At 39.2% G+C, this 26,960-nt stretch overlaps 2 protein-coding genes across 6 annotated transcripts; one reads left to right on the top strand and one right to left on the bottom strand.

The window, feature by feature from the left end:
- Positions 1-1,293: 1,293 nt before the first annotated feature.
- LOC112556652 (bifunctional purine biosynthesis protein PURH-like) lies at positions 1,294-14,149 on the bottom strand. The gene is made up of 19 exons (XM_025225846.1): positions 14,016-14,149; positions 12,877-13,003; positions 12,454-12,530; positions 11,947-12,013; positions 11,344-11,432; positions 11,131-11,209; positions 10,695-10,767; positions 8,858-9,014; positions 8,269-8,394; positions 7,998-8,102; positions 7,006-7,091; positions 6,621-6,710; positions 6,338-6,466; positions 6,012-6,104; positions 4,565-4,638; positions 3,619-3,727; positions 3,172-3,231; positions 2,661-2,756; positions 1,294-2,301 (listed from the first exon to the last, which is right to left on the bottom strand). Exons 1-19 carry the CDS (start codon positions 14,029-14,031, stop codon positions 2,182-2,184), a joined length of 1,773 nt encoding a protein of 590 aa, XP_025081631.1. The 5' UTR covers positions 14,032-14,149; the 3' UTR covers positions 1,294-2,181.
- On the top strand, positions 14,130-26,303 carry LOC112556653 (disrupted in renal carcinoma protein 2 homolog). 5 transcript variants are annotated; one of them, XM_025225848.1, is made up of 16 exons: positions 14,130-14,251; positions 17,755-17,805; positions 18,154-18,237; positions 18,605-18,643; positions 20,497-21,143; positions 21,518-21,608; positions 21,809-21,972; positions 22,103-22,160; positions 22,707-22,792; positions 23,353-23,406; positions 23,697-23,826; positions 23,971-24,079; positions 24,333-24,400; positions 24,799-24,917; positions 25,212-25,394; positions 25,662-26,303. In XM_025225848.1, exons 5-16 carry the CDS (start codon positions 20,690-20,692, stop codon positions 25,820-25,822), a joined length of 1,677 nt encoding a protein of 558 aa, XP_025081633.1. In that variant the 5' UTR covers positions 14,130-14,251; positions 17,755-17,805; positions 18,154-18,237; positions 18,605-18,643; positions 20,497-20,689; the 3' UTR covers positions 25,823-26,303. The 5 variants fall into 5 exon arrangements, with proteins under 5 accessions (XP_025081633.1, XP_025081634.1, XP_025081636.1 ...); XM_025225849.1 differs by lacking the exon at positions 18,154-18,237; XM_025225851.1 differs by lacking the exons at positions 17,755-17,805; positions 18,154-18,237 and having other exon boundaries at positions 14,162-14,251.
- Positions 26,304-26,960: the final 657 nt, after the last annotated feature.

The following is a 26,960-nucleotide window of genomic DNA, read 5'->3' on the forward strand; positions in this document are numbered from 1 at the left end:
CCAATCGATGAGTTGTCCGTTCAAAGTTTGTTTTAATGGTCGTGTCTTTGTTAATTGATAAACTTTGGTGTGGCACCCGAACAGTTGTAAAAGCATCCGTATGTTTGGCTTTACCGGTAACTGTAATAAACGATAACCTATAAGAAACGCGTCATTCTAGAATTTCAAAATGAGGTGTCCAGGGGCCATCTCGTCTGGAAATGATATGGCCCTTTTCATGAAATGAAGGTTCCATCAAACCAAACACATTTTCCTTGCTTATTCTAATCCATACACAAAGAATACAGCCCAAAATACTTCATTATGAAGATTAATCATATGGACCTTTTTTGCTTTTATTGATAAATCATCTTTCTTCATCCTTAGTCTGATTAGAGATTGCTAAATTTGCAAACCTATTTTGATATCAGTCTCAGGTTTTATTAGCCAATGTTTACAATCTCTCCATGTCCTAAGAATGCAGAGATTGAGTTTTGTCTCGTGCCTCACCGTCCTATTTATAAGGGTTACATACGCAGTCTTGTTTTTGGTTTCACTGACCTATTTGTGCGGGTTACATAGTCTTCTTTATCCACAGCAGCAAGTAACTTTGACATTTTATAATTCTGAAAAATTTTAAATGGTTCTCATCAGGACAACTTCAACAACAAGACTTTATGAGGTTTTGGTGGCTGAAGAAGTGTGGCGTAGCACTAAGAGGCACAGCTTTCCAAGAACCAGATAATTGTGAAACAAATTTGTTTAAAGTCGAACAATAATTAATATTGAATTTCTGCGACATGCATTCTGCATAAGTTTGCTAGGCCAGTTCAAGTGCGCGATAGTATTTATGCGGGCTAAGGTCGCGCGGACTCACCCCACCCCCAATCTGCTTAACTGAGCGGATATCAGGTAAAGGCACAGACTAGAATGACCTATGTAAAAGACGGAGAGGTTTGGTCTTTTAGATGTGCTACGAGTCATCAGGGGCAAGCCAGTGCCACAGAGAAATCACATGACCTAGAAGCGATATTCGAATTCACAATCCTGTCTTGTTGGTGATCACTTTATGGCCACACCACAAGATCAAGGCCACGAGAAAGTGTGGGAGAGACGGAAAGAGAGAAAAACAAAGAAAGAAAAAGATCGCGGAAGAGAAATGTACACTTTATGACCGCACCACAAGGACAGACAAGAGAAAGGGTGAGAGACGTAGAGCGAGAGGAAGAGATTAGTGCTTGGTTGAGGCGAGAGAGGTCAACAGCAGCGATCCTATCCTGTGCTGTACAAGACAACACAAGCCAACGCAAGATCGACAGTGAGATAAAATTTTATTTCAATGCCAGGAACTTGCAGAGAATGGCAAAATATGAAGTAAAATGTCTCTTAAAATACAAAATGAACCAGAAATTAAGTATGAACGAAACAATCACGCATGCGTATACTATCAGATATATCACCTTCAATGGTGTGAGGTCAACACTGTCATATGTCCACAGGATAGTAAGTCTCGTATGCAAGCATGAGACTATGTCCATAAACCAGCATAGGATCGGGCTCAAACGAATGTGTTTTTAGAGCGTTCCCATCATTTTAAAATTCTCCTCCCAGATTCCCCCCAAAATCCGCCAGTTAATATGACATGGAAATACAAATATGGACAACCTGTCTGCACTGAAAGCGAACAAAATTTATTTTACAAACAAACTATCCAACTTGGTCTGTAAGTGGATCACAAATGATTGATATATCCTAATCCAGGATGAAATATGAACCCTAACACACAAGAAGAGGAATTGTAGGACACATGATGCCAATTAATTTGGATTAATTACATGGTTGACATGATTACAATTCTACACTAATGACAATGGTTATCAGATGCTACGAAGGAAATGTGTTAAAAAACATTTTGAAGCTGAATATAATCTCAAATCCTTTTCAACCACAGGCAACATAAATGCAGAGAATCCATCTCAAATCTCTCATTCTGACTTTCGTATCTATCTTATCCCCACCAAACCCAGTTCCCTTAATCCTTTCATTTTCTGACTTAAAGTCATTTTTCTTCAGTACAAAACTCAAAATATGTCAAACTGCGATATAAGTGGTGAGCATAAAAAAGGATCCCCAAATAATACCAATGTCAGTTCTGCTAGCTCACAATTTTTTCAACAACCAGATTTCTGACAACCCAGCTAATTAATGGTGAAAGAGGCGCAAGTTGGTAAAAGCTAGGACAATCTTGTGGTCATTGCAGGCATTAATGATGACTTGATCGCTGGTGGAGCCTGAAGGGGAGGCAACATACTCTACACCACTCTGTAAACAGAACATCCTAATGTTTAGTCTGTACTTGTGGATGCATTTTGTAATCAGTATGTCTATTAAATTGATAGTTCCTTTCTTTCTTCTCTTCACTGATGCTCTTGCATACACATACCTCCAGCACCCCCTATGTTGGTAGTTGCAGCATGGATATTTACCAATTCAGCTCAACTGTAGCCATGTATCATCTTTTGTCACCTTCGTAACCCACCTGTACATTCATCATGATGTCCCCAAGCTAAAGCTGATAAGGACCCTTATGCACTATATCCTGTTGGGATGCAGACAGAAGCTAGTTTGTCAAAGGAGCCATCTATGGACTGGTGACAGGTTTTATGCCAGTCTGAACTTACCTGAACAGCTCGGTCAATGTTGTCTCTGAAGGGAATGAAGGCATCTGAACCAAGGGCTACACCTTTCAACTTGGCAATCCATTCACGCCTTTCAGCCTAGTATTAAAGAAAAAAAACCAACAACAAGTTATAGCATGGTCTACTTGACCTTAACATCTGGATTACAAGGCAGGCATGTGCACAATTACGTGAGCATTACCCAGAACCGAAATACAAGATTATGCATGAAGTCCACAACTTTTTACAGATGTGGAGTATATGATGGAGATAGAGACCTTTGGGATCCTAATACAAGTCACCTGAATTTAGTGTGTGGGTTATTTCTATAAGGAAAACTTCAGTTATACTAACTTGCAGTCACCAACCATACTGTGATTAAAAACAAGTGACAAGATCTACATTGCATCTTGCTCAGAATAGGAACGACATGCTTCCTAAGTGCAGCTCTTTTCTAATGACTCTATATGTTGTCTCACATCAAGAAAATCACAAAATTCTTCCAGTCTCTTACCTCAGTAAACTGGGGTGGGGGGTTTTCAAACATGTCTTCCCAGGTTTTAAAGTCCATGTCCTGTATGCAAGATTCAATAAAAATATTTTTTTCAAAAACACAGCTTTTGTATTTCATAACCTCTGAATACATGATATGAGTATGCAAACATATCAAGAAGATCTATCTACAAAAATTAAAGGCTTAAATGGGGGGAAAAAAGGCAGGTTTGCATTCAAAGGGGACTGGGGGCGAATTGGTGTTTTTCGCCAGCTGTTGCACCACTGGACCGCCCCTTGTATTCAAGGGAAAAATGCAAAACATTATCACTAACTTTTACACACCTGCAGTTCCATTTTCACACTGAGAAATACACTTTCACCTCCATCCACTTGCCTCTAACTCCCATAACACATATTGAAAAAACTGCTCAGCCATATACTTCATACACTTAAGATTAAATCTTACCTGACCGACAGTGCCCAAAACAAAAATATCAATGGCACCAGACATATCTGCACGCTTTACACCTTTCTTGAATTTCATGCCCAGAACTCTAGGGTGCTGACGAAGCCACCTACAGACATACACTCATTAAGTTCAATCTTTCTCAAATTACTTTTTCTTTTAAAAAACAGATACAGAAATTCATAAATGGACTACAGAAAAATGTGTTAACACATTAACAATGCTCTTGAACAATAATTTCAGCTGTCTTGTTTTGTTAAAAACAGCATGAATTGTCTGCTACACCTTAAGTTCTTTTGTTTTGCAACAATCAAAAATGCAAAATTTGTAAAGCGCGTACTCACACTCCTAAGCAGAATGCTCTTAGTAACTAACAACAAGAACGAGACATGTACACATTATGAGGTACAGGAAAACAAACGAATAACACACAAACTAAGAAAGATTAAACAACAGTACTAATGATGAATAAAAACAAGTACAGATGTCATACTAGAAAGACTCCTTAGTGTGTTAACTGAGTAAAATAAACTGTCACCGAGAATGCTCCTGTACCTTCCTAACACTGGTCAAAAAATCTCTCGCAAAACCAACCACTCAAATAAAAATGAAGGAAACTAAATATAAAACTCTGCAGAACAGAGCTGCTCTGTAAAAGGTATAACTAAACTCTCACAGAAGGCCTTTGGCCTATTGAGGGTATACACTGATATGAATATGTGGAATAGACAGATCTGAAGTCTGAAAAGATCTGGACAAATGGAAAACTCAAAAAATAAAGTCTGCATGATGTATGATACCTACAACTGTAGCACCACATGTGAACGATGGGAGGCTGTGCGAAACTGAGGCTGTTTCATGCAAAGAGATTTATTCTACAAGGACAGAATGTAAGGAAAACTACACGGCCACAAGTTACAGCATGCAACATTACTCATCCACTGACCAGTTGTTGGCCTTGTCCCCAGCAAGCCTTGTACAGTGGATGCGAGATTGCTGGCCAGCTCCTATGCCAATAACCTGCACAGAAAATCAACATCGAATGAAGGCCTCATTCAAGTCACGAAGTGCTATATAATAGCTCAATGAGCACAGTACTGCTGGATAACAAATAGAAGTTACTTTAGCATAACTGTACGCATATGTTAAGGACCTCCCCTGTCAACGATGTTGTTCAATAGCTTCTTGGATATCCTGCTCAAAAAAAACCCTGTGGTCAGCATAATTCCATTTAAATTGGCAGAAGGTTGATCTGCAACCCACTCTTTAAAGATGACATACATCAGTTAGCAGGCACTCATAAAGAACTACAAGACCTTACCAAAAGACTGACAGTTTGAACACATATGGAATAGAGACTAGCACAAAAAAGAGCAAAGTTATGATCAATGGCAATGGCAGAGCAGAGATCTATATAAACAGGGTGCAGCTCGAAGAAGTAAGCAGCTTCAAGTGCTTGGGAGCCATCCTCTCAAAAGGACAGCAGCTCCACATCAGATATCCATATCAGTGGCAGTTTTGACATGTGCAACAATAAAAAAAAAACCAGATCACCTTTTTGTGGGCTTCCTCAGTGACATCAATGTATTAATATAAAAGGTAGACTCAACTAGTTACAATAATTACTGTAGCTAGTTACACAGCTAGACATGATCTGACAGCCAAACAGAGAACATACAACCAATGACTTTGTATGAAACAATATTGCCACACTCGTAGGACACCAGGAACCTCTACTTAGTTATGTAAGTTGGCCTTCTTTGGCCATGTGACCTGGCACAACACCTTGCCAAAGATTATCCTTCATGGCACCTTGGAGGGTAGTCGACAACATGGTGACTAGAGGTAGAACTGACTTACAAACATCAAAGATTAGACTGGTCGTTTTGCACAGGATTTGCTCACTATCACCCAAAATAGGCAAGAGTGTCAGGCATTGTCAGGTGTTGCATCTATTCAAATGCTCTCCCAAACGATAGGTGCTGGTCAAGGGATGACTGACAGAAAATCTCTTTCTATAACAGTACGGAGAATTTATTCCACCTTTGAATGTTTCTTCCCAAGACAGTTTCCGATTAGAAAGTATTCAAAATAACCTTAAATCCAGCAGCAAGTGCTCAGGTCCCACTAAAATCTTTAAACAGCTATTTTTAAACATCATACAACCACTTTAACCACATACAATCCAGTTCTCTTGTGACAGTATTTGCCTTAATGTACATTCATGTTGGACATCCTCCTTCCCCAAGCTCTTTCTCTGCATTTTGTAATAATAGTACTCTTGTATCTCAAAACTTTAGTACAAAGAGAATGTGCTTTTTAAGGTATATCTTTAAAGCATTTTCTCTAATAAAAGTCTACATGCATTTTAAATAACTAGAAAAACTATTCACCTGGCCGTTTTTAGCAAAACAGATAGAGTTGGACTGGGTATACTTCAAGGCAATTGTGGCAACAAGAAGGTCACGCTTTGCTGAGTCAGGTAACTGAAATGCAATTTTAAAATATTGAAAACACCAACAAAAATACAGGAACAATTGGTGATCAATAAAGAAAATGTAAGCTAAATTAACAAGCAGCAGCAAAAGCCCTATGTTGATTTGTTTTCATTTTAATACGTTAAAATTGAGGAATCTGAATAGTTTCTAATGTAGTCCAACTGACTGAACCTGTAACAATATAAAAATATAAGTACAACTCATGGATACTTTTTCTTCACCTCTTTATGGTCGGTAACAATGTTGGTAAAAAGAGATTCATCAATAATGGCATCATTTCTCCGCTGCTGCATTTGCAGCCCAAACAGCGTTCTTGATTCCATTAATGCTGGTTCAAATGCTGGATCAATCTGCACATGTAATTTTAAAAAGTAAATAAAACACATCAATCTTCTTCATGCAAGTATTTTCACTCGTTTCATCTCTCTGGATGTGTATAATTTTCATCTACATATGCACAACAAATCAAACGCACACTTCCAACACAGTCTAATATACATATACCTGAAGCAGACAAAAGCCACCACTCTTTTTCTTCTTCAGCACTTCTAATGCCTCTGGCATGAAGCCAGGTGCAATGATACCATCTGAAACCTGTAGGAGAAAATCCAGTCAACCTTCAAGATAGCATTAAGGAAAAATAGCTTTAAACTATTTAGTTCTAAGCTGTTATCCATAATCTGTTGGCATAAATAGGATACAAGATTATCACATTTAACAATGTTTACAGGTAGGGAGGGAGGGATAAATTTGAAAATATTTGGCAACTAGCTTGACTTATTGGACATGCCCATTTTATGCATGGCGAATCACATCTAAGAATATTAATGGTTCCTCTAGAACAAGATTACATATTAACCTGTTAGAGTGGTTTAATCATTAAATTCACCTCTCTTGAGATTATCTTTGCTGTAGACAGGTCGCACACATCAGACAAAGCAATAAAGTCTCCAAAAGAAGACATTCTGTCAGCACCTGGCAAAGAAAGGTATGGAAGTCTGACAACAGCTGGAAAAGGTATACCTGCTCTATAATATTTCATCATACATCTATAACTTTTTAATTTATAACTTTTTAATGAGCAATGGTTTGTTCAAGAGGGTCCCTGAAAGAACTGCTCTAAAATCAAAAATATGCCTACAATACAAATAGACTGTTTGTCACTTCAAACACACGAGGATATGGAATTAAACTTCCCACCCCATTTCCCCACTGGCCATTTTTCACCCCCTTAATTAATAAGAACATGTATCTTCTAAATTCTTCAGGGTAGGTTTGGAGAAAGGACAAATAAACAGCAGAAGTGGAGGTTCAAATGAACTTATTTAACTGATCAAGACCAGGCAGGACAAATATGCTCAGCACCTTCAGCATTCATTAAGACTGGGCCACCAACCGTGTCTATTGCATTTAATAATTTTTACTACAAAACAATGTAACCAAAAGGGGATGAAATCAAGCTATTTGGCTAGGTAAATCTCATTCAAAAGAAGTTACATCCCTTATGAATTTTTCTGGATGTACTTTTCTTTTTAAAAACAATGGAGACATGAGAGCTCAACATGAAGTCAGTTGGCAATTTTCGAGGTTTGGGCAAGAACTTAATGATGGATTTTAAGATTTAAACAGAAAACATAGTCATATCAACAAGTACAAAAAGGACCATGTGTAACAGACAACCCAGACAGACATGGAGATCAGTCCACAGCGAGGCGGAGGCAGATGGCATGACATGGTCCCACTGAAAAGGGATGCCCAGAAAAATGGAGTCGTGTAGTTGTGGCCCTATGCTCCACTGTGGGTGAATAGGAACAAGAAAAAGAAGAAACAGACAAGCACAGCTAAATGTTACAGAATGATTAAAGAATTCCCATCTCTCACCTCGGGCTCGAGCATAGGCAATTGCCAGGGGAGACAAGTCCTTTAAATCATCAACCATACATAATTGTGCCTCTTCCTTGCTTAGCGGTACACCAATGGCTGCCCCTGTAAATAAAACAAGGCCATGGCAATATTTTATTATTAATGCATTCAGAATATTACATCGTAGAACCTTTTATTATTAACAGTTGGTGACATTGTGGCCAGTTTTAGGGCAAAATAAGGAAAGCTCTCCCCTAATCTCCAAAAAGCATCTGAATAATGACTGTACCTGCTGGACTGACATGCTTGAATGAAGTGGCTGCTGGCAACCCTGTGGCCCGCTTTAAATCACGTACCAGCTGCCAGCCATTAAGTGCATCACACAGATTGATGAAACCAGGGGATCCATTCACCACTGTTGATCATGAGAATAAGGTCTTTGTGTAAAATACCTATGAGCATCAGGACAGATGAGAACTATGCTTTGTGTATCTCTATATGAACATTAACAGCTATTCAGATATCACAAGAAACCTTGACAGAAATAATGGATCTCTTAGTACAAAAGAAAATTGAAAAAGAAAATCCTCTTAATTTTAGGAAAATAAAGCAGATAATTCATTAAAACAATAAGATGTTTTGGCAACATAAATACTTATCTAAACAAACAATAAATGCACTGCATATATCCACTAGATTCAATTCTTCTTTTTACTTTTTTTTCTTTCTGTCCTTTTCTCACTACAAATCAAGCTCAAATGCCTTTTATTTTTTGCTATTACCTTGACAAATCAAGGTTACACTAAAAGCTACCATGTTAATGTATCCTTTCTTTGACACTCATTATCATTCCTGCAGACACCATTAGAAGTTCTCACCTTTAAGAGGAAGTTCTGGAAGTGTGGTGTATAATTGTGCTGGTTTTTGGTGAGGGTTCATGCCATACCGCAGTGTCAGCTGAGAGATGCCACTGCTGTACTGCTTTCGGAAGTAGTCAGAAATGGCAGCATCATACTCTGCAGTATGATTGAATGCCTGATACATAAATTCACCACAAAAGTTATCTCCGGCACTTCTTAATATCTGTGAAGTTCCCTTTAGGGAAAGAGATAAACCTTGACCCTAAAACTACAAAATTGACAGCCCTGAATAAAGAGGTAAAGAAATTATTTTCACCACGAATTTCTTTATAAAAAGAATTGTCATCAATTTTATTTTAATAATGAGGACAATACTAAAATTTGAATACAGCACAAGTGAGTAGTGGTGAAAACTTGACACTTGTCCCCAGCAGTTTGAGGGCAAGACACTAGCAACAGAGTTCTAAGCATTACCCAATCCTAATAAGCAATCAGACATTTATCTATTGCTAAAAGGAGTTATTAATAAACAAAAACTTATACTTCCCATTCTATATTGCAAATCAGTAATTTTGGTTACCAATCCAAAAATAATTATAACAAAAATATTTATAAGAATAAAATTAAAAACAATTTTTAAAAAAATCACATTTCTTTATTTTTACACATTTCCATAAAAATATTAAAGAGTACATCAGGGGTGGGCAAATAGCGGCCCGCGGGCCGCATGCGGCCCGCCAAGTGGTTCTCTGCGGCCCGCACTTTGGCAACAAAAAAAATATATTACCGAAAACAAGTTACACTTAGTCCCTTCCCACGCCTGCTGCGTACGTAATGGCCGGCCTTGAACTGTCTCGCCGGTAGCCAGTGGACCCTTTGTTACACCTGAGTTACGAAGCGGCCTGACCAACTTAGGAAGGTCATGACCAGACAGTGCGGGAGGGGGGATATAGACCTGCAGTTAGGTAAGGTGACCAGACGTTTATGGAGCGAAAGCGGGACGCATGCTGATCATGGTGTCGTGACCTACAAAGAGCACCGGAGAAAGCGAAAAGCGGGGTGGGGGTGGGGTGAGGGGTAGTAAACTAAGAGACAAATTTTAAATTATTAATCAAACTAGGAAGTCTGGTCCCACGGGTGGAGGAGGGGGGCAAATAAAGGTTGAGACTACGTTTGCGTAACCATGTTGTGGGAACAGACAAAGGACGGTTTCTGGAACGTTCGACTGGGACAGGATAAATAGTGGAGTTTTGAGTGGTACAAGGCCTTTGAGTTGTGGAAGTGAGAGTGGAAAGAAGGCAGCTGGCCAATCATTTCCGTTATTTCCTGCAAAAATGTCTGGTAAAATACGTAAAATTGAGAACGAAGGTCGTGTTTTTAATGAAGAATGGACTCACAAATATTTCTTCACCTATTCTGAACAGAAAGCAGTATGTTTACTGTGCCAAGATTGGTGTGCTGAAAGAATACAATTTACGGCGTCATTATCAAACAAAGCACGGAGATTTTGGATGCAATCTGGCCGATGGAGAAAGAAGAAAAAAGGCTGTGTGTGCTTAATTGTTCATTCTGGTTTTATATTTATTCCTACAGTGTTACATATTTCATGTGCTGATTATTAAATAAATGCGTTTGTTTGCAATTTCGCGATTTTACGTCGTTTTTGTATTCAATTACAAGGTGCGGCCCTCGGACTAGTCATGACCCAGCAATGCGGCCCTCGCAACAAAAAAGTTTGCCCACCCCTGGAGTACATGAAAATAGCTCCATACAATGAATACATGTCTTTTACTGATCAAAATATGCTTCATTATTGAGACCTGTAAATGAACTGTAAAATGATAACAGAACAAACCTTCACAGCAAGAGCTTTACGAGTGTCCAGTGATGTATCTTTTAGCTCTGAACTCTCCATCTCTTTGGCAACCCTGAGAACATAATAGAATTCTGACTTTGATGTGTACAACCACAAATCTCTTGTGTGACATATAACATGAGGGGGGGAGAGAGAGAGAGAGAAAATGTGCGCATGTGAGACAGAGTAGTACTGCAATATGAGACCTATATTTACTGAAGTGTACGACAGTTACAATAGCAACAATGGGCACCCCTCAAAAAAGAAGAAAAACAATCCAAATTTTAAGTTACCAAAGAAGGATGAAATTTCATATATTATTATTTTAGATATCATTGGCAGGATAACCTTTAGTTGGTGTGTGTGTGGGGAGTGGGGGATTGTACAAACACATTGCAGAAGATTGTATAGCAACATTAAGTCATTAAGTACTCACTTATCATAATCAGCAGGGTCACAAATGACTGTCACTCGTGCATGATTTTTTGCTGCAGCCCGGAGCAATGTCACACCACCTGTAACAAAGAAGCACACAAGGTTCATTCTTTTTAGTTTAGATTTGGAAGTGTGTGTGTGTGTGAGAGAGAGAGAGAGGAGAGGGAGGGGGTGAGATGAAGAAAACTACCTGGAAACAAAAACAACAAAATACCTATATCAATTTGCTCCACTGAATCCTCCACAGTAACATCAGGATTCTCCACGGTCTTTATAAAAGGGTAAAGATTACACACTACTACCCTGAAACAGAAAAAAAAATTTACACTACTAAGAAAACAATCTAAGTTCTTGCAATCTTAGAATTATACAGTAAATCACCTGCGCACACTGAGTTCATCCTACATGTGCAAACATTCCTACTCACATAAACTGAGAAGCAAGCAGATTCTCATTTGCACAAACACCATTTAATCACATTCATGTATAACTCATGCTCCTTGCATGACTAACTTTTCTAATAAGCTTATTATCTCCCCTATCATGGCTGTGCATGCTTAGACGTGCTGCTATATTTACCACAACTGCTTTTGCCACCCTCTTGTCATACTCCTGGGATTGTGAATGAAACTGGGATGTTTCAAATTTTCTATTAGTATTATGCTGTATATGATAATAAGATTTTACACTACATTAACAGGTGATAAATCAGTCCACATTGTATGGAAGATACATTTGTATCAATACACGGTGTATGATTTATATTTGGGAACATTGGAAAGACTAAGCTGAAGAAAATGTTACATTTTAAAATCACCTGATCAGCTTGTAATCTTGTTGATCAAGATCTTTCTTGTCTGACTCTGTTAGTCGGGCCAGTATTCCTGATACAGGACAAAGAAAAACCAACTACATTTTGCTAGGATGACAGATGGAAATAATTGTTTCTACCTTACAACTTGCACAAACAAGGATACACTTTTCAGACAGAACAATTCATCTACTACTGAAATTTACCATACATACAAGTTTGAACACAAAGGATTGCTGAAGCAATACATTATAGTGAGAGAATTTCAAATCAACCTCAGTTCTTTAAAAGAAACTATTTTAAGCAATGTCATTGTCTTTTTAAACCAAAGAACAAATAAAAGCAAGCAGCAGGAAAATGTTTCCTACACCACTAAAATGTCACCTACACTGGAGAATTTCAATCAGCATTTTTTGTTTTTAATTCAGGATGGCTCCACCAAAATCACAAAATTTCAACCACCAAATTAAGGTGCTTTTCTTCTGTTAAATTTGGGTAGTGAGGAAGTCTCACCTCCATGTACTGCTGGGTGGAGGGTTTTGACCCTGCCTCCTAGCATCTCTGGAGCCCCAGTAATATCTGAAACGTCCCTAAAACAAAAAAGAATTGTGTACACATCAACCAATCTAGCCCTCACCCATTTCATTGCTAAGGAGTTTGTTAGCTTTAGTATCACCTTAACTTATAACACTAGCAACATTATTGCCCATTTCTTTTATTAAATACACCAGGGCCGGGTGCTACAAGAGAGGTTCTATTCCTCAAAATAAAATTTAAAAGAATGGAGTTTAATTTTGTTAACTGACAATGTAAGTAATGGAATTTCTCACAGATGTACACTGTAAAACATGCATATTTTGTCGGCACACCATGGACATGTGGGCTTAAACTTTAGCAAATAAAAAAAAAATTATAAATTAGTATGCTTGATAATACCTGACTTCAATTCCAGCATTTCTGATAGCTGTTGCAGTGCCACCTGATGCCACCAGCTTCAGGCCAAGATCACACAGCTTTCTTGCAAAATCGAGTAGCCCACTTTTGTCTGATACACTCAAAAGAGCTAAAAAGAAAACAAAGAGATAAGAAACAGTAACAAAAAGAACCTATTGTTATAGCAAAGAGAGCATCAACCACAACCAGTGACAAGTTGACCCACAATGACAGAAACTGGTGCTTAAGTAATCATCACTAACTTTGAAATTACCAATATGCATTCATGCGGAAGCAGCATATAAAAATCACATTTTTTGAAATGTGAAGAATGTAGCATTACATTTAATTTCCTTTGATCTGCTTTGCATACAAAGATGCATACAAACAGAGTAAAAGGTAGATGTGCACAGGATAATACCACTGATGTCAGCCAAAGAAAGGGAGATCATAATGACACAATTAGGCCATAGTTATGAAATGAAAAGATGTTGTCCCTTGGACAACAAAGGAAATTTAAAGCAAAAATCTTATATAATTATGAAGCAGTATCCAGAGCTCACTGATAGTGCTTTAAGACAATATAGGGCATTTTTATCCCTGCTTTATAACTATGGCCCAATATCTGGAGTCTGCACACCACTTTATAGATATGGAGACAGGAAACTTGATTTTCCCATGTTGACCTGGGCAACAACTTAAAATCATTTTATAACTAATGCCCAAAATGTCTATAGGGGAGACCTGCTATCCTCTGCAGTAAACACAATGCTCAAATCCATATTTCGAATGTTCGCTTTCTCTTGATCATTTTATGACACCGGTCAGCAACATCTTCCCTGCATTATCAGTTTTGATCCTTTGAAGGAAAAAAAAAACTGTTGGGGATTCCTACTGCCACAGTCTCTGATGAGCTTTGGCATGCACTCTTGGCCATGTCTCTAATGTCTATGCAAAATGACCTCTTTGTTGCCTGGAATGGATGCCCTCTCTCTAGGCGACATTTATTATCTCAAGGGAGCTGAAGTCACAGCAGACAAGCACAGACGACCTACTACTAGCCATTGATGACAAGAGTCTGTTCACTTGATCATTTGTGTGTATATTCAAAATATTCCACCACAAACTGCGCACTTACTTACCTAGTTCCCCTGCCATGGTCAGAAAACAACTGTTTTGCGTGTTTGTGTGTGTGCTTATCACCGGACGTTCCCACGTGTTGTCGTCTGCCGAATCCGCGAGTGATTATGGGTTACGACCCTTTATAGATGCGCGGAAGCCGTGCGCGGCAGCACGAGAGCTCGAGGCAGAGTAACGCGCCTTTTGTTTTGCTTCTACAACAACAACATCACCCTCCCTTATCGCCTCGGCCAAAACAGTAAGCATTCATAACATTGATCTACAGGATAAACTGCAACGAACTAATCGTCAGACACGAGACCTTCAATCGTCACTGTCTTATCTGTCATACTTCGTGGTGTTTTACTTAAAAGTGTTTGTAAACAACACGACACTTCAAATGACCAAATTATATGTCACTATTATTGGGGTTGACCGACTAATTTTGGTGTTCATAACTTTCTTTCCATCCCAGGATAAATACTAGACTAAAGCTAATGAAATATTCATATAGAAATAGAGATTTTTTCATACACTTATAAAAGTATATATATAACCTGTACTGTTTTCTAGTTCTATATCACTATATGTGCAAATAATGATTAGTTTTTTGTGTTTATTTTGAGAATGTGGTGTGATTAAAAATGGTATGCTTAAAGAAAATATAATCCAACAAACTGCAAGGAACTGAGGAAGTGATTTCCTTGACCTGAAGCCATGTCAGTGGTACATTTTTTAGTTTCCTGTTTAGGGCAGCCAGCTGAAGATAGCTATAAACACACACTGGGGTTGTCGAAAGTGTTGTTGTTTTTTTTTTTCTTAAAAACGTTCAAATAATCTTAGTGATGTGAATGACAATCTTAGTTTTATTTTCTTTGGACCACAGTATTATGCTTTGTTGTGACAATAACAGGTAAGTGGTAACTCATGTGCCCTTAACTCCTTTAGCACAACATAAAAATGTAACATTACAATGACTGGCTTATAACTGAAGACTGTAAAGATGACAATTTGTTTTTTATTATTGCTGTTCTGAGGTAAATATTAGACCTAGAAACCTATACATTTTTGGACAGGAGAAAACTTGAACTTTGCAATGAAAGTAACTACTTTCTGACAAACCCACTATCATGACCCATCATGCTGAGAGGGTTAAATTATAGTGGGATCATAATTTCTGCGCTCTTTTTCTTAGTGTCCTCTTAGACTGGGTTTGACACTCATCTCTGACCAAATTTCGACCAGTCTCTGCTACTAATATCAAGGCAATTATTCTGAAAGCCAAGCCAACAATTTGCCAGAGACACAATACCCTCAAGTCTTCTTCTTTAGTGCTTAGATATTTTACTTCCTTCCACTATAATCATTGTAAATGTTTGCTTGTCATAAGCAGTTTTCCCATCTTTGTTTAAAAATATCCTGGTGAAGCAGCTTCTTAAGAAATCCATACTTGATGTCACTGTGTTGAACAGATATCGCCCAGTTTCCAACTTGTCTTTTCTCTCAAAGATCATAGAGAAAGTAGTTCTGATTCAGCTTTGGGCTTACTTTTAAGACCACCAGCTCATCCCCCATGCTCAGTGAGCTTATAGACCTTTTTACCATACTCAAACTACTTTAATTAAAGTGACCACCGACATATTATCTGCCTTTGACAGTGGTGATATTTCTGCCTTAACTCTACTGGACCTGTCTGCTGCATTCGACACAATCGACCACTCTCCACTCCTTCATAGACTACACTGCCTCTATGGGATTTCTGGACCTTCACTAGTATGGTTCAAGTCTTATCTTACTGATAGGACGCAGACTGTGTTTGTCGATGGTCAAACATCTCGCCCTGCTCCACTTTCTTGTGGTGTCCCTCAAGGCTCAGTGCTCGGCCCAGTTCTGTTTATTCTGTCTATGAAGCCACTTTCATCTTGCATCCGGTCTCACAACGTTTCTCATCAGTTATATGCTGATGATACACAGCTGTACTGCTCCACTCCACCAGCTGAGTCTCACTCTGCTATCAGCACCATAGGAGTCTGTATTAATGATGTCAAAGACTGGATTTTGACAAACAAACTTAAACTCAATGATGACAAAATGGAAGCCCTCCTATGTTCGAGAAGAAGAAATCCACCTTCACTTGTTTGTCTACCAAGTCACATCAAGGTGAGTGAAACCAGCATCACCTTTGCGTCCTCCATTAGGAATCTGGGATTCATTGTCACTGCAGACATGACTTTTGTGAAACAAGTTACAGCTGTCTGTCAGTCTGTCTATTATGAGCTACCCAAGATCAGCGCCATCCATCACATTCTGTCTATGCGCACTACCAACACTCTTGTCTGTGCATTTGTTTTATCCAGACTTGATTACTGCAACTCCTTGCTTGCTGGCTGCCCTGGATACCTTCTTCACAAACTCCAGAAAGTACAGAACTGCTGCTCTTCTGGTGCTTAGAGCTAGGAAATGAGACCATGCCACACCTCTCCTTCGTTTTCTACACTGACTTCCCATCCGTTCTCGCATCCAGTACAAACTGTCTGTGCTGTGTTTTAATTTCTTTGTTGGCACCTGCCCTGATTATTTCTCCGTCTCCTGACTCTTCCTGTCACCAAAACAAGAACATGTGGCCACAGGATTTTTTGGTTATTGTGCAGAGAAACAGTGGAACTCTCTCCCTTTCTATATCCACCGCCTACCCACTATTGAATCCTTTAAACGTGCACTGAAAACACACCTCTTCCATAAACATTACTCCTGGCAACCATTTCCATAATGCTAGTCCTTTTTTCACACCCTTTTGCAATATCATGTTACTCTCAGCTCTTGTTCTTGTTATTTCGTTCCTCTTTATGTTTTCTGTATTTGATTTTATTCTTCGTTTAGTACGGTTATTTATTCTTTTATAGTTCATATTTTATTTGTTTGTTTTCCTGTCCCTCTCATGGTGTCCATGTTTTGTTTTTGTTCTTAAGAGTTAATTAAGCATGCTCCTTAGGAGTGTAAGTATGCGCTTTACAAATTTTGCGATGATTATTATTATCATCGACTGTTTGTTTCCTCTCACCTCCTTTTTCTTCTCTGGGTCCTACCCGTAGGCATCAGAACTGTTTATCTTTGTATACTGTAGTCTGTTTTCTCATTGCTGTTAGTTTTTTGGTTTGTCCTTGGAAGATAAAATTGCTTAGTCAACAAAGCCCCCAATGGTGATAAGGTATCTTATTTTTTTCTTCTTCTATGCTAGAAGGAGCATGTTTCATATATTCTCAAGGTCTTTTCGACATTTCCATGAGTTTACTGACTTTATTGTCCATAAGATAATTAAACTATGTGTACAACTACAAAGTTGACAGGCATTATTGACTGGGAGAGAATTATGGTCTCAAGAGTGAACTCTAATTAGATCCAAGTGAGAAAATGTAATGAAAATGAGAGTTGTCAGAGTTGAAAGTGTCATGACTGTAATGATGGTGTCGATTAGGGTGACAGTGCTGGGGATGAATATTTGAATGTTGTATATTCAACACTTATCTTGTGTTGGGGTATATATACCGCACATATTTTCCATGTCCGGGGTACAAAGTCTTTCTCCTTTGTTGTACAGCTTTTTTAAGATACAGACAACTAGTAAATAGTTTATTTTTTATCATTTAACTGTTGGTGAACATGACAAGTGATTGTTTGACTGCTCTATATTTTTTTTTAGTACCTAAACTAAACACTTTCTACAGGACACTTTCACTGGGTAAAATTTATGGACATTTTCAGATATCAACAAATGAAAGCTGATGCAGCCCAGCCTCAAATCCTTCAAGTAATGTAGGTGTAGAGATAACTTTGTCTTGTTTGCTTTAAGGTAGGCCCTTGACCTTATGTATCATCTGTAGAACATGAACGACTTCTTTGAAATCAAGCAGATTTAGTCTATGTCAGCATTTGTGCACTTTTTTAATCTTCCAAGTCATTTCTACCATCAGGCTGCTTGTCATGATGAAATGAGCCAGGAGAAAGTTGGTTATCTGACCAGGTCTTTAAAAGCTAATTTATAGTGGTGTTTACTGTTCAGTTTTGTTTTTCATGGATTGGTTTTATCCAAAACCTTAAATAAAACATTAAATTTTCTGCTGGTTATATTGGCTATTCTTTAGTGTTTATGTCTTCTTAAAGGTAAAACTGTCTAATCTAGAAGAGAGCGGTGAGAGTACTTATTGGGCCATCATCACCATCACTACATTCACCTTTCTCCTCTAGGTCAGACTATTCTTTGCTACTAGATGGTTGAAGTTTTGCCTTTAACCTACAAGTTTTAAATACATTTTATTTATAGAACTTACTGACTGTAGTTGGCTGACTGTCTTGCTGGTTAGGGATTTTATTACTGCCGTGGCTTTATTTAATAGTGTGTTAAATCTACAATGCTAAACAGTAAGATAATAAATATTGCAATGAAACTCATATGACTGCAACCTACCTTTTTGTCCATCATTTTGATACTGCAAACTTCAAATATGTGGAGTATGTTAACTGGCTCAATAGAGGTTTGTGATAGTTGGGTATAGCAGATGTATTTAGATATATATTTAAATGTGTGTTGAATACCTGTTGTGGTATGTTGCAGACATTTTTCAAACTGCCAGAAACTCCCCATTAATGGAAGGTAGGTGTATCAGAAATATTATTGCTATTTAATAATAATTACATTTGTAATGTGCATGATAACTGTAAATACCAATGTGACTGCAGCTGCTAATACCTTTGTGGAGTTAACCAGAATGTTTGTATGCAATTTACAGTACAGTGTGTGTCAAAGAAGACCCAGGTGACATGCAAAAATTTTAAGAATTTCTGATCAATATGTTGATATAATGTGTTAAATAACTGAAGATGAAAATCTAGCAAACAAATTAAAACTTTTGAAGTGTTCATGTGGTCACTGTGATTCTGTATGGTCATGGTTTCCCATCCTAGTGCAATGGGTTTGCAAACCTTTACCTCCACCTAAAATGTTTTCAGACCTTGAGCTAGAATAACAAAGACTTCTAACCTAAACTCATATTTTCACTCTCTTACACCAATTAATTGTTTATATTTGTAAATCCCCTTGGTAATTAGAAACTCTCATATATGATTTATGTACCCAGCATTGTAATCAGAAACCCTGTGCTTTGTGATTGAAGAAGTTGTGCCTACACACCAGGCATCGACTTTGCCTTCTTACTCATTACCATGTGTGCTCTCTCTTTCATTCACGTGCTCTCCCTTTCCGTCTCTCACAAGCACACATGTGTCAGGGGGTTAGCTTAGAGGGGCTTGTGTGAGTGAGAGGGAAAGAATAAGAATGACAATTCTCTAATTACAATAATCACCAGATAAGTAAATCAGCATGCTTTTGTGCTTTTGTTGTTAAACATGTAATCGTTGCCTTATAAAGAGGGAAATCTCTACATTACTAAAAATTGTAAAAGGACATAAAAATTAAAAAAGAAAACAGTGAAATACAAAGTACAAACATTTTATTTTTACAGGAGTTTATGTTCATGGAGTTATAAAGTGTCATTTGTTATGGAGACTCAGTGCAGACCAGCAGCACCAGCTAGGTTTGTGTGTGTGTATTGGTGGGGTGAGAGAGATAGGAACTGTTCACTCTGTCAACAGCAATGTATAGTTTATCTAATACAATCGTACCATTAAAATGTGTAATAAAGATGTTTTGCTGGGTCTTAAATGGTACGTTATGTAAGCTGTAAGCAAAAGCTTCATGAGGAATGCTAAAATTAGAAACGTGTTTGATGACCTACTTTGTGCCGAGCACATTTGAGTCACCGTCATATGACCGCATCCGCTAACGCCTTTGTAGAGAAAAGGAGGGCGACATGATTCGTACACAGTGTAGGTTCGCTAGTCCTTTCCTCAGCTGATTTTCTGTCAGACGTCTGTTATTTTGTGTGTGGACTACATGATTTATAGTTTTTTTTTAATTATGTAAACTGAAAGAGGATGCACAATATTCATTCCTGTGATCCACCATGCACAACCTGAGAGGTATATTTTCCTGTTTGATCCGTTGTGTTCCTTTTTGTTATAAGCTAGACGCTCATTGTTAGTAGTTGAATGCGATGGTTTTTTATCTACAGATATGTCATTACTGCATCTATTTATAATTATTGGAAAAGTCAGTGTGGATTGTTCATTGTATCTCGGACGTCTCATATCCGTGTCGATAAGGAAGCTCTGTGGCCCTTCCTTGATAGCTGGGTACCTTTTGTCGGCCTATCACATGCTGTACACACGAGTGTTTGATATAAACCGTGATGTGAACAAGAGCCTTTCTGTCCCGGTGGGCGTTTTTTAAAAATGGTTTCGCCCGTGCGAGGGAAGGTAGAAGGACATATGGTGCTGACTTTTACAAGAGGTCAGTTTTCCTTAATTGCTACCCGACTACTTCGCCTATTTCCCCTCTCTTGCACGCGTTTAGAGCGACACAAAACTTAAATATTTGTTTCTTTCCAGAGGCGTCATTTTGAAGAACCTTTAATTGGGCCTAACTGAATTCGGAGGAAGAACCTATTGCAGAACTCCTTCTGATGGAGGGTGTCCATCATGGCGACAATTAATATGCATATTAGCAACTGAAAACCAGTATTCTGAACAACAACTTTAAAGGAAACAAAATATGCTACAGGGTTAGTTCTGTGTCATAGCTATGGATTCACCGGATACCGAACCACTTCTGCAACACCATATGGTTATTAACAACGAAGACGGTGATGAGGACAATCCAGTTTTCCATCGGAAAAGCGATTATGGTTCAGTTGAATGTAACCATCGATTACTTTACCCTGCCCTTCCCGATGTTCCGTTGACTTCCCCTGCTGCGAGTGATGAACCGCCACACAAAATACCAGGCATTTCCACCAGTCCGCCTGCAGAGGTACCAGAGGAATTTAAACTCTACAAACGAAGATGGTATATTCTTATGTTATATTCACTGCTTGCTGCAACTCAAAGTGGAGTGTGGAATACGTTTAGCCCCATCAAGAGAACTACAGAAGATGCATTTGGCTGGAACGATGCTACCATTGCCTTGCTAGGAAATTGGGGTCCTATTGCTTACCTAGTTGTTGGCATTGTCTTTTCCTGGATGATGGATGTCAAAGGTGAGTATTCTTACAGGTAAATTGTTATTGCGCCTGAAAATAGGCACAGATTGATAAATTGAGAAGATGTGATTTTGAATGTGGTTAAGATTAGTTCTAGTTTATATCTTATAGCAGTGCGATCAGTAATATCAAGATTTGTAGAAACCCTGGAGTGACCACGACTACGCTAAACTATCGATTACAACTTTAAGGCGGCTTGACACGTGGCATGTTTAACAAACCAGAAAGAGACTAGAATTCGGTTAGGGTTGGGTTAGGTTGAAGCATATGAATGAAGGTCCGTGTTTGAGGGCTTGGCAAAGACAGTTATTGTAGAATCCATTTTCATGTGAAAGAGGAAAGTGCAAAATATGTTTTTCCGTCTGTTTTAGGCCTAAGGATATCATGTCTGTTGACGGCACTTTTAATCGCCGTTGGAACAAGTCTTAGATGCATAACAATGGACCCACCAGCTGCGACATGGTAAGGTTATAGCCTGTAGATTTTCAATATTCTCGTGTTGTGTGTGTGCGCGCGCCTGTTTGCCTGCATTTATATTTAAAAAGAACAAGTTATGTATATATGTATGCACGTGCGCGTGAAATCCTACGCACCATGAAACATGTATGAAAATATCTGTGGGGTAAGAAGCTGTATTCAATTGACCTCTGTCTGTCCGCAAGGTTGATGCACATAGGACAAATTCTCAATGGCCTGGCTGGTCCTGTTGCTTCGGCCGCGCCGCCATTTTTATCGGCCATCTGGTTCGCGCCTCACGAGCGGACAACGGCCACAGCAATAGCAGTCATGCTGAACAGTCTGGGCATGGCCGTCATGTTTGTCCTGGGTCAGTGTATTGTCTCTCTTCTCCCTCCCCCGCCTCTTTCCTTCTTTCTTGCTTTCTTTTTTAAATGATTCTGTTATCTTTTTAATTAATGACCATGAATGAAACTATGTCATTATGTTATCTTTTATAGGCCCAGCACTCGTTCCCGATGCCACAAACTCCACCAAGGAATCTGCTCATATACAAAGGTAACACATTTATGTACACGTGTAGCATGTCCTCTCAGATGTTTGCGAGATGTTTGTACATAACGCCTGTCCACACATTCAACTGATGTCAGTAGGAGTGGTGGTTAAGATCATACGCCTATGTGCATTGCGGTTCTACTACAGTCATCGGGGTATAACACGTGTGCATGACACCCTTTGTTGTCTATTTTAATTGCGACACTGCCAACTATTGTGACAGTCTGCCGTGTTGGTTGGACTGAATGTTGCCTACTTATTCCATCATGCGGACAGTAGGACTTGGAACTGTCATGCTGTAGTCGAATGCTGGTCACTAGGTTTGTTAGATTGACACTAGATGCTGACGCTATCACCATTGTTAATGTACTCAGTTTTAGGGTAGGATGGCCGTGAACATCGGCTAATAAATGCTGGCTAATACTGCAGATAGATGGAAGAACCCAAGAAGCCTGCATAGGATGAAGAGCAATATTTAATTGTTCGTAATGTGCCAGCTGGTACAGAGCATTCATCGCGCTTTACCTTAACAGTCACATCGTCTGTCAGTTTATTTCAGCCTTGGGAAGATAACCAGTTCATTAGCAACTTCTGGAATGTGTCGGCACAGTTTGATGCGGATTCTGATGCAGCAAGTAAGTGTTTAAGCATTATGTGTTAGAACAATTAAATCTGCTTTTGAAATTAGCTAATCTTTTAATCATTTCCCTTTTTATCAGAAAAAGACCCTACTCAGAACTGAAAGATGAAGTGAGAGTGATGAAGGTATTTAACATAACCACACATTCCTGATAGGCTTGAGGAAATTCTTTCTGGTTGAAGGTTTTCAGACGATTTACTTTTATATATTGTTCGTAATGTCTACTGTTTATGCTTATACACGTTTTGCTGAACCAAACGGTATCTTTGGATTGCACAGTGAACATTAAGAAGACTTGAAAGAGCTAAATATTTCTAAACAACAGACGAAATTGAAAAACCATTGATAAGAGAGAAGGTGTGATTTGTCTTAACATGTTGGTGAAACTTTCATGGTGTAGTCTAAAACGAAAGTTAAAAACTCTTGCTAATTGTTAAGTGGATAATCATCATCATCATCATCATCATCAGAGAGTGAAATATAAGATTTTATTAGTAAAGCGCGCAACTTCATTTCACTCAGTCGCGCTGTTTGTGTGTGTGTTTGTAAACACAGGAGCTGATCGGATTTCCAGAGAAAAGCACGGCCTGCGCCTATATATGTACATAGGTACGTTTGTAATTTTTGTTTTTATATAATATGAATACCATTTAACGTAGACAGTCAAGAGCAAACTGCAACTGTTGTGTTTTTGTCGCTTGCTCAAGAATGGTAGCCTTGCCTTCACTGTCATAGCTCAGAAATGAAAGGTTTCCTCTCCAGTCACCGAACCTGCAGATTATCACTTTATGAATTCAGAACTCGTGGCCCAAATGTACTAGTTTGTTGAGTGAGTTTCCCTAGCATAAAAGGGTCGCTGGACTATTGTGTACCGACGTGAGTTGTGGTCATTTGTGCAGTTGCCGGATGGTCTATAGCCCTCTTCCTGGCGATGCTGATCTACTTCCCCAGTAAGCCACCCCGCCCTCCTAGTGCATCGGCCTCTATACAGCGCAGTAACTTTTTGGCTGGACTCAAGGATCTTGGAAGGCATGTTATTACAGCTTTGCTACATAGCCATCTCTTCAACACTCTGCGCTGCTTTCTGTCTCTTACACCTCTGCTCAGTGTGTGTGTGTGCGCGCGCGCGCGTCAGTGATTGCTAGAAATAAAGGAAAAATATGTGTTGTGCAGACGTGGGCAGTTTTGGTTGGTGTGCGCTATATACGGCATTTCCTTGGGTGTGCTCGGATCGTGGAATGGCGTGCTTGAGGTCATCTTACAACCTCTTGAAATATATCAGGTAAGTTCAGATGTATAGACACACTCCCTGGATATTGTATCAATTATGCTTTCCATAATCCGCCCAGACCTCTTCAGATACCCTCTTTTAGTTCTGTCAGTGTGTGCGCTTAACACGTGTTGTTAGCGTACAGGCTTCAGCTTTTTTTTTTTTTTATGCTAGATTGAATTAAAGTCCTAGCTTAAATACTGATGTTATGTACACCGAAGCAGTAATCTGATTGTTTATTTGTCTTTGTTTTCTCTGTTGTTAGAAAGAGGCGGGTTGGATTGGTTTCTACGGACAGTGTGGTGGCGCTGTTGCCAGCCTTCTGGTCGCCAGGTATATATTGTCTTTTTGTTTGTTCATCTCTAAATCTATATCATTTTCCTACCTTTGTCACCTTATTTCAAATGATCTATTCTATCCCATCAGTGCTATAAAAATTCCACGTTTGGTCACAACGGAGAAAATATAGAGATTTTTTTTCCCGCAATGTTTATGGAACCGAAGACCCAGAAGTTAACCAAATTACTGACTGCGGCATAGACAAAACATTACTGTCGACCCCTTTAGATAAGACTCCTGTCTTCGCTTCTCCAGCAGCTGAACATTTACTTTTACTGAACTATTTCAATGGCATGTGTTAAGTTCTTGTGCGTGTACCTCGCTTGAAGCTTGATGCCTGTAATGCAACCGTTTCTTCTGTTTTTTTGCCGCACCACCAACAACACGTGAAGGTTTGCTGACTTCTTCACACGCATCCTCAAGTGGCTCATCATAGTCTTCTACACCATCGGCACAGCGGCACTCCTCGTCTTCACCCTCATCGCTTGTGGCGTTCTTCCTTTTTCCACAGGTCCGCTTCTCTCTCTCTCTCTCTTGCTCGCTGTATCGTAGAATTTCTCTTTCCTCACAGGCCTGTTTTACTGTTTCTGTCTGTCCAGCTATGTCTCCATCATATACTTATTTCTTTCTCCGCTGATCTTTCGTTTAACATTGGCTTTAGATATAAGATGTTTGCAAACAGTAAATAATCAGACCAAACCGGAAATTGGTTGTAATAAAATGAAAAATGTGGGTTTGAGAGTTATCAGATTGGGACCGCTCTGCAGATAACTCTGATTGTCTTTCCCGCCTGATCGTGTTACAGGTATGGTCTACGCCTCCAACATCATCGGAACCACTGCCTTGAATGCAGCAGTGCCTCTGATCTTTGAGTTGGCGTGTGAGCTGTCCTACCCGACAGGGGAAGGAACTGCCAATGGCGTTCTCACGATGGTGTACAACTTCGTTTCCGTGGTGATCCTGTTCATTTTCATGATACCAAATATCGGTACGACTTGGCGAGCGGCGACTCTCTTCTGCCTTTCTCTCCCTCACTGTGCCTGTCTGCGACGGTCTGTTCGTAGCTTAGTAACTATTTGAACAATTTTAAGACATTGTCGCTGTAACAAAAGCGAGAGAGAATCATTTCATTGAGTAAAGTGAAATAATAGTCGTCTGCGTAGCACTCTTTAAAGTAATATGAGTGTGTATTCTAGTGGAGAAAAAAAACCGATTGTAGTGACCATGTTGTCAAAGTATTTTTATCCTTCTACAGGTTCTATGTGGGCTAATTGGGCGCTGGTGGGGTCGTCTGGGTTCTGTGTGTTCCTGCTGTTTCTGCTGAAAGAAACATACAACCGCCTGGATATTGACGACCTCAATCCCACCTTAGAAAGCATCGACACAGAAATTATCATTCCAGATCCTCATTTATGACGTCATTTCCTATCCGCTGGTCAGGCTACAGGATCACATTCCATGCAAGAAATCAGGTTCTCATCGACAGCTCTCCTTTTTGTATCTTGCTGATGTTTCCGCCAGGGATTAATGTTTCTTTGATCAGTGCGAGCACTGAGATTTCCGAGGTTAGTGCTGATGTACCACTGCTTTTTGAACATGGCGGTTTCTCAACCAGACTCTGTGATTTAGTAATGATGATCTGCTCTTTCCTTCTACTTTGTACTGCAGGTGCGATTTGCCCACGTAATACAAGAAGTAATGAAACACTAACTAGGAAAAAAGTATTGTTAGTTAGTCCTTGCTTCTTTGAAGCAATCTCTGAGGTACTTAAGCGCTGATATTAAACCCATGCTTTGAGTTATCTTATAGAGTTTTGCACTGAAATTTATTTATAAGAAACCACACTCTGAATGGCAGCTTTGCTTCTGAACTATTAAAGACTCTAATCTTTTAATAAGACAACTTCAGAGTTATTTTTTGACTGAATTCTCAGAGCTTGCTGTGTTGGCTATGGGACTGAGTTACGTAAGCGATTAGACCACAGAAAATAACTGGTAAATTTATGAGAGCAAACACTGCCGTACATTTGTCGTTTGTACATGCATGAATATACGTATGAGAGAGGGAAGCTTGAGTGAGAGAGAGGTGGGAGAGAGAGAAAAGAGGGAGGGCTGCATGGTGGCGATGATCTTGCCTTGTGCTCTTGCACTCGCACAAGTATGAGTGTCCGCGGTATCGCAACGGTAAAATACTCCAAACTTGGAAAGAGTCATGGGATTGTCCTTTCCGTCACACGTAATTTCCGTTTAGATGAGGCAGCAGTTTACACAGCTGGACTAGCTATTGGCTATTAAAACACCGCAACCAACCAGTCGGCTTACACGTACACCCTCGAAATTCCATCCTCCACTCGACTCGAAGGCGACATCAGTGGTTACAGTGGTTGGGAAAGCATGCAGCACACAACGTGTTGCTCCCATTCATGATATTCCCGCAGTGAATAGACCCGAGAAACAAAAGACAGACCTAAGTGGAAGTAATGATGCTAACCACAGAATGATATCAGTTAACTAATAAACCGCTCTGATTAAAATGTTAGTTGACTCTAATAAAC

This window comes from Pomacea canaliculata, linkage group LG2 (assembly GCF_003073045.1).
Source record: "Pomacea canaliculata isolate SZHN2017 linkage group LG2, ASM307304v1, whole genome shotgun sequence".
In the NCBI taxonomy this organism is placed as follows: Eukaryota; Metazoa; Mollusca; class Gastropoda; order Architaenioglossa; family Ampullariidae; genus Pomacea; species Pomacea canaliculata.

Bases quoted from the DNA above. Each gene is read 5' to 3' on its own strand.
- LOC112556652 (XM_025225846.1), bottom strand. The intron at 3,232-3,618 runs GTAAGATTTAAT...TCTTGCATACAG, and splicing joins TTTTGGGCACTGTCGGTCAG to GACATGGACTTTAAAACCTG. The intron at 2,302-2,660 runs GTAAGTTCAGAC...TTCTGTTTACAG, and splicing joins ACATTGACCGAGCTGTTCAG to AGTGGTGTAGAGTATGTTGC.
- LOC112556653 (XM_025225848.1), top strand. From the start codon at position 20,690: ATGGATTCACCGGATACCGAACCACTTCTGCAACACCATATGGTTATT. The intron at 22,793-23,352 runs GTAAGTGTTTAA...TTGTAAACACAG, and splicing joins TGCGGATTCTGATGCAGCAA to GAGCTGATCGGATTTCCAGA. The intron at 23,827-23,970 runs GCATGTTATTAC...TGTGTTGTGCAG, and splicing joins GGACTCAAGGATCTTGGAAG to ACGTGGGCAGTTTTGGTTGG.